This window comes from Lissotriton vulgaris, chromosome 6 (assembly GCF_964263255.1).
Source record: "Lissotriton vulgaris chromosome 6, aLisVul1.2, whole genome shotgun sequence".
NCBI lineage: Eukaryota > Metazoa > Chordata > Amphibia > Caudata > Salamandridae > Lissotriton > Lissotriton vulgaris.
This window is the reverse complement of record NC_141694.1, coordinates 287,156,291-287,170,835: the sequence shown is the minus strand read 5'-3', so window position 1 is coordinate 287,170,835 and position 14,545 is coordinate 287,156,291. Positions and strand designations below refer to the sequence as shown.

The 14,545-nt window shown below is 45.9% G+C and overlaps 1 protein-coding gene across 1 annotated transcript in view; it reads left to right on the top strand.

Moving 5' to 3' along the window:
* DDX1 (DEAD-box helicase 1) overlaps positions 1–14,545 on the top strand; it is a 344,760-nt gene that overhangs the window by 18,428 nt on the left and 311,787 nt on the right. The window contains exon 2 of the mRNA XM_086926316.1: positions 7,383–7,434. Coding sequence (XP_086782442.1) covers positions 7,383–7,434 — 52 coding nt within the window. The remainder of the gene's footprint in view (positions 1–7,382; positions 7,435–14,545) is intronic.

Below are 14,545 nucleotides of genomic sequence, written 5' to 3'. Positions count from 1 at the left end.
TGCAGAAAGGAATGGTGGGTAAATGGTCGTCTGTTTACTAGGCCCAGACACGTCCACAAAATCTCCCGACAAGGACAGAGCAGCCAGATTGATTCGCCCAGCGGGGGAGGGCCCTCAGGATGCGAGAGTCAAGCACTGAGGCCCAGCGGGGCAGGCCGGGATCCACCCCCGGGGCGGGCGAGGTGAAAATCAGAAGCTGCCAGATAGAAGCGCAGGCTGGAGAGCAGCTAGAGGCTGCCCCGCAGCGGGGTCTTCAGCCGGAGGCCTTCTGAGGGGAAGAAACCAGCGGGGGAGACAAAGGGGTCCGCCGCTTCCTCAGCCCAGTCCAGGCGCCGCAGCACTCATGTGGAGCGGGGGAATCGCGTTAGGCCGAAAGACTATACAGCATAACGGAATGCCCCCAGCAAACCCAAACGGAGGTGGCGCGACTCACCGCCTGAAACAGCCGCAGGTGTCTGACGTCCCAAAGCACCTCAGCAGAGCTCCGCTGGCCACGGCAGCCACGAGGGGAGCAGAGGCGGCCCCCCGGCACAGGAACTCAGCGCCTACCACACAATGCGAAACTCCGCTGAAGAGGCACCAGAGTTGGGCAGGTAGGTGCACAATACGCCCCAGGGGCCAGGAATCGCGATGTAGTGCTCTTCTTCACCTGCGAGAAGGGTTCTGACTTCAATGGTGAGAGTATCCGAAGTTGCCTTGGGGCTGTTTTTGAATGGTTCCAGCTTATTAGCCTCAAGTGCAACTCTGATAAATCCAAGGTGCTCTTTTTTGGCTGCCCGTCTGACCCTAGGTGGCAATCTTGGTGGCCTTCGGCCATGTTCCCTCCTTCAGCTGCTTTATCCATGGCCAAGAATCTTGGAGTAAAGTTCGACAATGGCCTCACCCTTGAGCCCCAGATTCTCGGCCTGGCTGGAAAATGTTTCGGTCTTCTCAAAATGATCAGGAAATTTCTCCCTCTGCTCTCACAGGCTCATCGAAAAATTACGGTGCAGGCTCTCATAGGCTCTCGTTTGGATTATGTGAACGTGCTTTATCACGGACTTCCGGAGTATCTTCTTTCATGCTTGCAAATAGTCTTCATCGGAGTGCCAGGGCCTCAGATCTTTTGAAAGCCCTCCACTGGCTTCCGATTCGAAAACAAATCGCTTTCAAGGCACTCACGCTTGCTTTCAAAGCCCTTCATGACATCGGCGCCAAATACATCAGGAATCGGCTGGCTTTTTACCAGCCATCCAGATCGCTTAGGTCAGCTTCGCTGGCCCTGGCTTCTGTTCCTGTCATTAGGCGAGCACGCACTGGTGGCCGTTCTTTCAGACGCCTGGCGCCACAATTGTGGAATGCTTTGCCAGTGTCTCTGAGAAGGAATGTCAACCTGTTAGCCTTCAGGAAAGATCTTAAGTCCTGGTTGTTTGTTCAGTAGTGCCTGTCATCTGCCGCCCGTCTCTGTTCCGCTTTGGGTTTGAAGCGCCGGGACACTCCTCGGAGTAGCTGAGCGCTATATAAAACTCACCATAACATAACAAACAGAGTGCGGGTTAGGTGGAGATGTCTCGAGGATGATGGTGGATGAAAAAGGTTGGCTGGCAGAGCCCACTTAGAGTGTGGCCATCTTGCAGCCGACCAAGCCACGCCTTTTCCATACCCATGACTTAAGACTGGTTGCATGTGAAAAAAAACTACAAATACAGAGTATCGCTACACAGTGGGCATTCAGCTGTAAGCTGTCCCACTCAGCTTATGTGCAATTACTTAAACATATTGTTGATAACTGACAAACATTCTAAATATCCATTAGTCCGTCATATTGGGTATATCAAGGGTCCTCTTTAGCAAACATGTCTTCACCGTTCTTAATCTATAGTGCTAGATGAAGTACTGTATTGACCTTGCCATATGGACATTCTGTAATATTTTTAAGTGGCAACCTCTAGAGAGAAAATAACCAGCTACACTGACAATATTTCAAACATGCTTTGTGTATGTGTACCCTACCCATTGTTTAAGTAGCATCATCTAAAGACGCAGGAAACATGGAAAGTGTCAACATAACCAGGACCCTTGGACTTAGCTATCGGTCCCACAGGTCTCTTGAGCATATTGCCAAGCTCAGTTATAAGCTTGAACTTGTGTGTTGTACTTTGACGACTGATGTATATTTTAGCTCTGGCCTGGTTGTCTTAGTATGAGATGGCACCATCAGCTTGAAGTCTGCCACCCTTGTTTTGATTAATTCAGATGTGTAGGAACTGTGGTGTCCCACTTAAACTATGGTTTAAAAATGATTTATCCTCTTACTTGGCTTCTCAGCCATCTAATTGTTCTGATGAGGACTCTATGATACAAAATAGTTTGAAACGTTATAGACATATTAGCACACACACCCTTACTGGCCTAATTGAATTGCCATTATATTGATTGTGACTGTGTGCAAATAATAACATACTGAAAATGGCTAAAATGTATATAAGGGACTATTATTTTCTGACAAATGAAACTGCGGACCTGTTAACTGCACCTCACACAAAGTTTCAGCCATTTAAAGCCAGGTGCACTTAATTTCTAGTACCAGCCGTTGTTGGTACAGCTGCCAAGCAGAATCAGATTCAGAAAAAAAGTGGAATGGTGCAGCCAGAAATGGAACAGTCCACAAATCTTCGGTTTCGTTTAAAAAGTATTCTTCCTTTTTTTCATTTTCACATGACGTGTACAAAATCCATTAAACATCCAGCCAATGCTTTTTGTTCAAACTAACATTGGAACTTCATCAGGACTTTAATGTCTTAATATTAATTAGACTCCTGGTACGAAAATTGATAATGGCAATATTCAAGTTCATTGATCAAATCAGATAAACTGCTATTAAATGATCTTAATATTCTTGAGCCAATTTTGACAAGAATATACAGCTGATTCAATATTCGATGGAGCAAAAGTGTCCCTCATACGATACCCGAATTCATGACTCTTCCTTGAAGAACTATAATTGTTCATGTCTGTGATTTTATTTTCTCTATGGGACGCAGTGTACATCTGTAGTCGTGTTTGTTGTATTTTGGATATTAAAGAAAACCTGTATCATATGTGTACATACCAGTTGGTTTAATTAGATCAATTTTAGGGTTAGAATGCCTTTGTTGTCCTACATTAATTGTATGCACGAAATTATTCTCCTTGCTTCGGAATAATCTTAATTTGTTTTTTTTTTTATGAATTCAAGTTGAATCCCTCAGTATCTTAAATACTGCTTGCCCAGATTCTCACTGGTTTAAGGTCAGCTATTATTCTCAGGAATACTTTGAAATGGCCCTTTCATCTGGGGGCTTCATGTTTGGGTGTAGGTCCGGATGGGTGTTTAAAAGTTTTGACCTGTGTGTGCATTATTAATGTCTGTAGCTTTGCTTTCACTGCATATATCATTGAATCAATGATCCTGGCTCAATGTGTGGGTGGATGTTGTTTCTGCATGCATGCATTATGAAAGCTGGAGAAAAAAAATCACTTTGAAAGTTTTCGTAGTCCGTTTCCACCTAGTTTTATAGCAGTGCAAATGTAAATTGCGCTTCTAGAAAAGATAATTAAATGCTGGAAAACATTCTTCAGCTTTACGTATGTAAAGTCACTTGAAATGGTTTCAAGATATTTTTTAAATTTTGCTTTTGAGGCTTCTTAGATAAGGAGCAAGTGGAAGCAAAACAGTGTAATATATGTTGCACCACATCAAGCTCGATCATTAAACAATTGCTGCGAGGGATTATTATTATTTATTATTATTATTATTAGATTTTTATATAGCGCGTAGCTACCCAGGGGCGTCCCAGCGCTTGCGACTAGCCAGAGAGCAGTATGATTGTTAAGTAGATTGATTGAATAACCATGTTTTGAGCAGTTTCCGGAATGAAAGATGAAAGGATTCGCCACGGATAAGGGGGGGCACCGAGTTCCAAAGTTTGGCTACATTGTAGGTATATGATCTGCCTCCACTTATCAACCTTTTTATTTTTAATGTGGCTGCCAGATGGTGATTGGAGGAGCGAAGTAATTTTCTTGGTTGGTAGGGAGTAATGAGAGGTCTGTTAATGGCCGGACCCAGACCCCGGTAGGATTATCTGTAGAATTCTTGCGCTCAAACATTTTTGGGTCTCGCCTATGCCGCGCGCGCGGCATAGAAAAAAGACCTTAAGCAATGGGCACAGCTTTGCGGGCAAAAACGTGCATACGTTGCATAGCTTTGAATGGCAACGCGTGCACGTTTGGCGATTCCCTTGTGGGAGCGAGCAGCCTGCCACCATATGTTAGCAATTATGGTGTCTTGCTGCTTGCTCCCGTGAGGGAATCCCGCGTAGGCCCCCCTTCCTATTCCAGTCTGAATTTACCCAATCACTTCTTGTTTTTGTAAGTCTGTCTGGCGCCCAGCCGGCCTTGACTCTGTTCTCAGGCAGGTTCAAGTGTGATGTCACTGCTTGTATCTCTAGGCTCTCCGTGTGATGACGCGACAGAGACGTCAAGACTCAGGTGATACACTGCACACTATTGGTCTAGGTCAGCCAGAGAGAGCACTTCTCCACAGACTGCGCACTGCACGTAGCTCCGCCTCCCATCCAAGGCACTAGAGATCTCCATTAGGCATGAGTCCACATAACACGAGTTGAGGCCCCTGTGGTGAACACACCTTAAAGAGAGGCGTCTTTACTGTTGACATCCAGGCCCGGTTCAAGGTGTCTCAAACAATATTACATGTTAAACTTGTGATGCTCCCTTGCCTCTCAGCCATCTTTTGAAGCCAGTTATTGTGTAATCTAGCGTCCTTTTGTGGTCACGAAGCGCTTGTCTAGAATGACCCTGCCGTAGCCCCCACCCTGCCTACTCCATGGATGAATGCCCTGATTTGAAGCCATCTCATTAAATTCCACAGCAGAAACATTCCTCTCCAGTAGAAGGGGTTCCAGTGGTAGCTTGTCTCCCTTTGACTTAACTTTTAAGTCCCATATAATGTAACATTTGTCCTAATTTCAATGGTGCACGCTCACTCGTCTCCAAGGCCTAATCAGCCACAAGCGACATATGACACAGCCAGATGGTTTCTATTTCTAATTGTGTAGTTTGGGCTGTTTGCAGGTGAAGTTCCTGTTTAACCCCTGATGCACGCTTGCACTCTGCCCTGTGTCTCTTCTTAGTGCTCCCCCCCTCCTTATTGTGCCTTTTCACGTTTAATGTGTACGTTTCTAATCTTGTGCACCTCTCTTTCTATTGTGCACATCTCTTTTTTTCCTATAGTGGACATCTTTCTCTTTTTCTTGTGTTTTGCCTAGAGGTGGGCGATCTACAGAAAGCTCGAGCCCGGTTCCTACCTGAAGCCTGGCTCTGGCTCAGATCGAATTCCTGTTGGAACCTCAAGCCCACAACGAGCCCAGCTTTTCTGTGTATTCTGCCTACCTCCTTCCCCTCGACCCAGGAAGTGCTGTTAGGGCTAGAGCTGCCAATCAGGTTTGAGGCTTCGCGTCCCCTCAACTTCTTGTGTTTCTGGGCAAACCACTTCATCTCCCGGTGCCTAAAAATATGAATGAGAAAGTAAAATGTAACTAGCGCTCATGTAAAGCCCTCCTATACCTTATAATATAGCATAAGGTAGGATAAACAGATACTCATTTCGTAGATGACTTGTAGAACGTGAAACCGAAAACCTTGATAAATTGCAACTTCCTCACTTAAATTGTGATATGATCTTAGTCAAATATTTTTTTTCACCAACACTCGTCTTTCTTCTTTATCGCATATGAAAGCCCTTTCAACCATGTGAGTTCAGAATACCAGTTGTACAAAAACCTCTTGTGCTTGATTTAATAGACTGTAATAATGTTTTTTAATACTCTGGGCCACCTACATGGTTTACAAGACTACAGTATTGCCTCTTAGTGCGCTAATGGTTCATGTTTAAAAACGATCACTTCTAATAAGTACTTCTCGGTGCAGTGCTGTAATGTGATTGGTTAATGTCAAATGTTAAGGAAATGCACTTTCTTTAATTTTGAAGCAGCGTTATCATGTTTTCATGATGTTTGTTGGGTGATATTCACAGCAAATATTTTCAGGACTCTGCTCTGGCTCGGCTCTCCCTGTTAGTCTGTTTGCTCGCCCACCTCTGTCTCTGAGCTTTAGATGTCCTCCTTAACACTGGAAAACACGGAACGTCTTCCACAGGGGGATGAGTGATGTGTTAAGGCAAACAAACATTAATTAACGCACAAATAATCAAATGCATGTCGAGTAGCACTCATTCGAAGAGATCCCTGCTTCCTTCTTTTAATCTTTATTACCTGCAGCCAAGGTGAAATGGGTTTTAGCCAGAGTGGACTGACCACAAATAGTATTCTTCTTCTTGTGGTTTAAAACAAGTGCTAAAAAGGATATCACTGGGAGATTCTGTGCTAGGAAAAGGTTGAGAGGGAGCGGGAAGGGTTTGTAGGTGCTTGAAGCAGATTTAAAAATGCAACAAAAATTAAGTATTTCATAACAATTTATTGAGACCTTTGGACCTTTGCCATCAGACAGATGCATAAAGTAAAAAGAGCGAAACACGAGTGACACAAAGAGGCATTGCCAAAGCCACTCGGTTCCTTTGGGACCTACTGGTCTTGCTAATGGTTTTTAGCATTGTTGTACAAAACAAACAAAGTAAAAACAAGCATTGGCATAGCCATTAGGTCTCGCCTTTGGGACCTTATAAGTGTTTAGCCATACAACGGTTGGTGGTGTTGCACCAAGGATATTGTGCTGCGTATCTAAATACTTATAAGGTCCCAAAAGCGAGACCTATTGGCTATGCCAATGCTTGTTTGAATTGTTGCATCTCCCGTTGTCTGAGTTGGGCAACATCCACCAACTTCATAGTTTCATTAATTTGTTGCTTTCCCGACTCTGACTTTTCTACTATGAAACCTTTCTTTAGTCTAGTACAGAAAATACTTGTCCACCCTCTCATACAGAGAGCATAGTCCCATCACAAACCGGTTAATGCTCTCTCGCTTCTCAGCTAGTAAAATATGTTGCAGGGCTTATTTAACATACATGTCAAGCATGTAAGGGATCCTTTGTGCTGTATTTCAAACCATGTGGTCACTCGGGGATTGGTCTGTTAATTTTTTTTTTTTTAAGCATTTGCGTATTTGTCAGCAAGCAATGAGTCTGTAATGCATGTTCACCTTTTAATGGTCTTCACAAACACTTGCGTCTAATGAGGATGAGAGGCTAGTGAGAATATATTTTGTATAAGTTGACAGGTACATATGAAGGTCTTTTATGGAAAGTGCTGCAGAAAAAGTATGCGACTTAAATTCTTTGGGTGTACATTTCTAACCTCTATTTTTGTATTGTTTCTTTAACAGAGCTGGGTGTAATGCCTGAAATAGCACAGGCTGTGGAGGAGATGGACTGGCTGTAAGTAACCTCATTGAACTCCGCATATAATAGTAGTTATGATTGTGCATATTTTCGGCAATTCAGTCCTGCTAATGTAACATTTTTATAGTTAATAAGAAGAATGAAAGTCCACGATCATTCCAGCAGCTGTGCCTCACGCAAGGGAAGCAGAGCCTCTTACAAATAATGAGATGAACAAAAGAGAGAAACTGAACTACATTGGTGATAGTTCGAGGAAGAGGATCTGTAATTCTGGTATAATCCGCAATGAGCTAATCCAATACTTTAGTAAACCAGGTGTTTCTCAGTACCGGAGAACTTGTTTCCAGGCAAACCTTCTGTGAGTGCTGGCTTTAACGAGTAGCATAAGCTTGCAGGATAGATGAGATTTTAGCAGGCCTCTGATAGCGATCAGGTTAGAGGTTGGCTGAATTTGGGGAGGGGAAAAAGCACAAAACATTGGGACCTGCTGCTCAGAATGTCTGGGAAGGTACTGTGAAACGGAGAACATTTTTAATTCTAGTTTAAAGGAGTTTAGTCCTAGGAAGTAACCTGGTTTTTGTGATGGTATTGCTTTAAAAGGGATGCAGGTGATCCTGATGGCTGTGCGCCTCAATCGAGGACCAGTGAGGGTCTTTTAAGGTTTTGTATCATCAGATTTCTTGAGACCGGAAAGGAGACTCATGGCCTTCAAAGATTGAGAGCAGTGCAGGATGCCAGTCATAGGGGCTTCCAGACTAGTCTGCAGATTATAACAGACTCTACTGCATAATGAAAGCCAGTTATAGATTTAAAGAGTTTGATCTTTCAATTTATTTCAAGGCTTGGTGTGATTTGTGTAACTAAACTGATTTGGAATGAGGGGGCAAGCTTGGGTGTTAAACAGATAGTCATGGCTGCAGCACATACGGAATGTATTGTTAATACGAAAGTGTATATAAGGGGTGGCATTTATGAGAATTGGAGTATAACTAATTCTTGATGACACCATGGATGTGGTCCTCCTCAAGATAACGTTTTTTGTCATGAGCATCCTGGTATATACCTCTGCTGCATTCCAAGAGGTTTGCTTGAAGTTCCCTGTAGATACTAAAAGTGAGAGAGGCAAAATTTATCCTCGAGTTCTCATAATCCTGGGGAGAATGATTAGAACATATTGGGAACGAACACACAAAAAAAGAATCATTCCTTAGACAACCATTCAAGAGAACAGAGTAGAAATTAGTCTCCTGGTTATTGGCTGCTGACATGTTAGAAAGTGGACAAAACAGTAATCGCCGCCATGTAGCATTGTGATTGTATCAAAGGTCATAGCCTTCCAGAAGAACAACTGTCACAGTGCTGTACCAGCTATGAAAGCCAGACTGCTCATGATAGAAAAGTTTGTTGGATTTGGTAGATGCTTGTTTGGTTGCGTGGTAACATGGCAATGAAGTAGTTTGATAAAGCCTATAAAGATTTGCAATTGGCGATAATTAAGCCGTGAATATCGAGGGAGACCATTATAAGGACAGGCACACTTGATTCACTTTTAGAGCTGGACGGAACCTACCCTGAGACAGTTTGATAAGAAGCCTTATGTTGCAGAAGAGATATGTGTCTGTGATTTAAAGGTTCCTAGTTAAGAATATATCCCAGGTTTGAAAAAGCCTACTGGCGAACTGTAGTGTAAATTGCCCTGCAGTTAATGATTTGGGTTTGAGAATTCGAATGATTTTGTAGAAATTTAGAGAAAAAGCGTGTTTGTTTGTCGTCCCCCCTAATGGCAGTCGCTAGTTTTTTTTTTTTTTTTTTAAAGACCTTTATTGAGAATATTCACAAGATGGTAAACGCAGCTTATAGCCTGCAACCCTCAAGGCCGGCCGCTTCATATACATATGTTTCCAATACTGTTCGCATGTACACAGCCGTAAGGCTGACAACCCTGGGGTCCGGCGGCGTAGCAGCAAAGTGTCTCATATGTCACATTCCATGCCGTGTTTTACAAGTATTAGGTCTATCATTTTTAGGTCTCGCCTGTCGATGCGCATGCGCATCGAGCAAGCGAGACTATGGGGGCTTATCCACTCTTTATCCAACTTGCAAGGAATCGTGGCGATTCCTTGCAGTGCCCGTGACTTTTAAGCTCAATGCGCATGCGCATTGAGCTTAAAAGCGCGTGCACATGCCCCCAGCCGCCTGCCTTGCCTACTCTCCCGCCCCCTCACTTCTTGATTGCACGGCCGCTAGGCCGTGCCTCCCCTACTCTCCTCCTCCTACTCTCCTCCCCTCGCCGTCTGTTCCCGCACTCCTCCCACACCCCCGCTCCGCCCCCTCCCCTGCCTGCCATGTCATTGCGCCAACGTGAGGCCCAGGATAATTTTTTAAGGCACTTCTCTAGCATGGTCCCGGTTAGTTCCTAAATATTGTGTCATATGTATCGGCTTAACTACATCCTGTGCTGTTTTTTCAAATTTGAAGGCTGCTCGGATTAGGTGACATAGAAGATTCGTTGCCTTGTTCCGAGTACAAGATCATGATTTTATTTCTATATCCTTTTGTAGCAGCGCTCCGGATCTTGAACACGCCATTGAACAGCATGCTTACTGAATAACTTCTGCCCCGTAAAAGCCCTTTTTGTCTGTGTGATGCATGTGATTAAATAATGAATTATTCCCTAAAGTGTGTAAATAATTTTCAAACTCTGTGTTGCTAAAAGTGGCTCTGAATGTCATTCAACAAGATCCGTGATGTAGCCAGATGTGTTCTAGATAATCAGGCTGACGTGTGGTTCCCGCCTGTTCCCGCACTCCTCCCACACCCCCGCTCCGCCCCCTCCCCTGCCTGCCATGTCGCGTCGCATTTCTCCTACCCCCTCCCCCCAGCCGCCTGCCTTCCCTACTCTCCCGCCCCCTCACTTCTTGATTGCACGGCCGCTAGGCCGTGCCTCCCCTACTCTCCTCCTCCTACTCTCCTCCCCTCGCCGTCTGTTCCCGCACTCCTCCCACACCCCCGCTCCGCCCCCTCCCCTGCCTGCCATGTCGCGTCGCATTTCTCCTCCCCCCTCCCCACAGCAATGCCCTCCTAACAACACACAGTGCTCCCTGATGCAACGTAATTATCCGTCATCCGTCACTGCTGAAACCGCATCCTGATATCCTTTTTTGTAGTTTCGTACTAAAATTAGTAATCTGACCATTGGGAAGGTCTTTCCTTCACTTCATTTCTTTTCATATATTCAAATTTGAAGGCTGCTCGGATTAGGTGACATAGAAGATTCGTTGCCTTGTTCCGAGTACAAGATCATGATTTTATTTCCATATCGTTTTGTAGCAGCGCTCCGGATCTTGAACACGCCATTGAACAGCATGCTTACTGAATAACTTCTGCCCCGTAAAAACCCTTTTTGTCTGTGTGATGCATGTGATTAAATAATGAATTATTCCCTAAAGTGTATAAATAATTTTCAAACTCCGTGTTGCTAAAAGTGGCTCTGAATGTCATTCAACAAGATCCGTGATGTAGCCAGATGTGTTACAAATGCAATCATGGATATTATTCGTCTGTTGTAGTTTCATTCATTACTACCGCTCACCACCGTCAATTTTGGAAGAGCCCTCCCTCACTTACCGGGCGCATGCCCAGATGGTAGGTATTCCCGAGGCAGATCCAGCATCCAAGCGCCCGCAACTGATGCGCCGTGACTCCTTTCATGGTGCCCTGTGTCCCCACAGGCATAAAGACCGGCGTAGGTACCTCCCCGTGAGGCAATCGCAGCTCGCATGCCCGGGCTTTGGATACCCGGCATTCTGCTAGCACTCGTAGAGAAAGCGGCGCTGCTGTGCTAGTGGAGGCTGCCATGCTGCTACGGATGCGACGTCACCGGAATGCGATGGAAACCACAGAAAACAAGCACTGGCAAACCCATAAGATCGCACCGTTTGGGACCTTTTAGTTTTGCCAATTGTTTTTAGCCATGGTTGTCGTGAGGTCTCGTGACCTATCAATGCGCACCGCTCTTCCGCAGTACTGCAACCTACACCCTCCCTCACCCTCACTCACCCTCAACACCTCACCCTCACTCACCCTCAACCCCTCACCCTCACTCACCCTCGCTCACCCTCACTCACCCTCAACCCCTCACCCTCACTCACCCTCACTCACCCTCAACCCCTCACCCTCACTCACCCTCACCCTCACTCACCCTCACCCTCACTCACCCTCACCCTCACTCACCCTCACCCACCCTCACCCTTACTCACCCTCACCCTCACTCACCCTCACTCACTCAACCTCACCCTCACTCACCCTCACCCTCACCCTCACTCACCCTCAACCCCTCACCCTCACTCAACCCCTCACCCTCACCCTCTCTCACCCTCAACCCCTCACCGTCAACCCCTCACTCACCCTCACTCTCACTCATCCTCACTCACCCTCAACCCCTCACCCTCACTCACCCTCACCCACCCTCAACCCCTCACCCACCCTCAACCCCTCACCCTCACTCACCCTCAACCCCTCACCCTCACTCACCCTCACCCTCACCCTCACCCTCACTCACCCTCACCCTCACTCACCCTCAACCCCTCAACCACTCACCCTCACCCTCAACCCCTCACTCCCCCTCACCCTCACTCACCCTCACCCACCCTCTCACCCTCTCACCCTCACCCTCACCCTCACCCACCCTCACTCACACTCGCCCTCACTCACCCTCACTCACCCTCACTCACCCTCACTCACCCTCACCCTCACTCACCCTCACTCACCCTCACTCACCCTCACTCACCCTCACTCACCCTCACCCTCACTCACCCTCACCCTCACTCACCCTCACTCACCCTCACCCTCACTCACCCTCACTCACCCAGTCCAGTTTTACGCCACTATATCCCTTTTATCATTCACAATTCTGACCGTAATCTCTCTATTTTGTGTGGTCAGTTTAGAGTGCCTCAGGAGTTCTGCAGAACACCTGGGTACTCACCCTCAACCCCTCACCCTCACCCACCCTCAACCCCTCACCCTCACTCACCCTCACTCACCCTCACTCACCCTCACTCACCCTCACTCACCCTCACTCACCCTCACTCACCCTCACTCACCCTCACTCACCCTCACTCACCCTCACTCACCCTCAACCCCTCACCCACCCTCACTCACCCTCAACCCCTCACTCACCCTCACTCACCCTCAACCCCTCACTCACCCTCACCCTCCCTCACCCTCACCCTCCCTCACCCTCACTCAGCGCAACCACAGCATCTTCACTAAATATATTTAATAAACTTTAAGCTATTGGCAATATAAAATAAAATCCATTTTATTTACGTATTAATTATTAATTGTTTTTTAAAGCCATTGATTTTTTTTATATCAATACATCTAAGTCACATATAAGTCCCGTTAATACAAAACATGTTGCTTTACAAATGCTAGAGGTGTCACATTTACAAAAATTATAACTATTGGCTTTGTAAAGAAGAAAGCTATTAATTTAGCTATTTAGAAAAAACACATAAATAAAAAACAAAAAAATAAATAACACCTATACCTCAAACTTTACTACTGCGAGACCTATTGCATTTCCAATGCTTGTTATATTTTGCTGTTTCATGAACCATAACTCGTAACTAAGATCAAGATAAATATTCACACATATTGACACCTACCATGTCTGACTCTACCCACTGATTAGATCCATTCGTATATAGTGATGTAACTAAGAGCTATACCGTAAGTATGGTTTATAGTCTTTTTCCTCACATGACCTATTCCACCCTCCCACTCCTTCTAGTCTCCTTCTTCTTCGTCGGAACTCAGATTACCGTCTTCCGGTAAGGGGTCACACAACTCTCCTCTGTCTACATTCCAAGCGGACCATATTTTATTCCATTTACGGGAGCAGGCCCTAAGCACATATACCTCCCTCTCCGTGTACATTAGTAAGTCCATGCATGTTCCTACTCCACATCGACACCGTGGGCAAGTCTGGAGCGCCCCACTTCTGTGCAATATCTCTTTTAGCCACCATGACCGCTAAAGTGGCCCATATGAGGCCGTACCTAGACAAATCGTTTGGTTCCCAAATATTTAAGCGGCATTTTCGCGGTTCAGGTATTAGGGAAATTTGAAGTGTTTGCAAGATAGTGCGCATTACTTTCGCCAAAACTCCATTATGCGTGGGCAATCCCAGAGTGTATGGAACAGTGTACCCTCTTCACCGCAGCCACGAAGACAAAATGGGTGTGGCGCTCTGCGTATCTTGTGGAGCATGTGTCTAGTGTAATAGATGCGATGGAGAATTTTGAGCTGTACCGATCTAAATTTCGCCGAGATACCCACTTCTTTCGGGGATGCTAGTGCCTCATTCCATTCAGAGTCCTCAATATCGCCAATGTCTCCTACCCATTTCTCCCGCAGTGTCAGCGTGGGATCTTTAAGATTATTGAGTAATTTCTTGTATGCGAGGGAGGTTGCACCTTGCTGCATGTAATCAGTAAGAAGTCTATCTTCAAGTGGTCAGGAATCCGGGATTTCAGTGCCCAGTGGTATCGCCTGCAATAGCGCGTGTCTGATTTGTATGTACCTATAGGTTTCGTTTGGACCCAAACCATATTATTGCTGGAGTTGGGCGAATGTGATCACAGTGTCCTTCTCCCACAAATCTCCCACTGTGGAGATACCAATGCTATCCCACTGTGCAAATCCCTTACTGTGTCTCAAGTGCCCTAGGGCTTTCGTGTCCCAGAGAGGGGTTAGTTTGGTGATCTTTCCCTTCCACCCCAAACTTGCCTGCGTCGTGTGCCACAAAGTGGTTGTGTGCCTTGTGGGCCCTATCAGTTTCGAGACCTGGTGTTTATTGTAGAGGGCTGAAGGCATGCAGTCCGTTCCTAGCTGTGCCAATCTGCTCTATATGCAGGGTCATCCCGCGGTGTGTGTATCCACTGATTCACAATTTGGAGCTGCGCGGCCCAATAGTATAACTGTACGTCTGGTAAGGCAATGTACCCTTCGTACCAACTTCTGGTCAATTTGGCATGTGCAATGCGTGCCGGACCATTACTCCACAGCAAGTTTGGGACTAACGCCGTGACCTGTTTAAAGTAGCGCGATCGGATATGGTGTATTTTCCAGGGCGTATAAA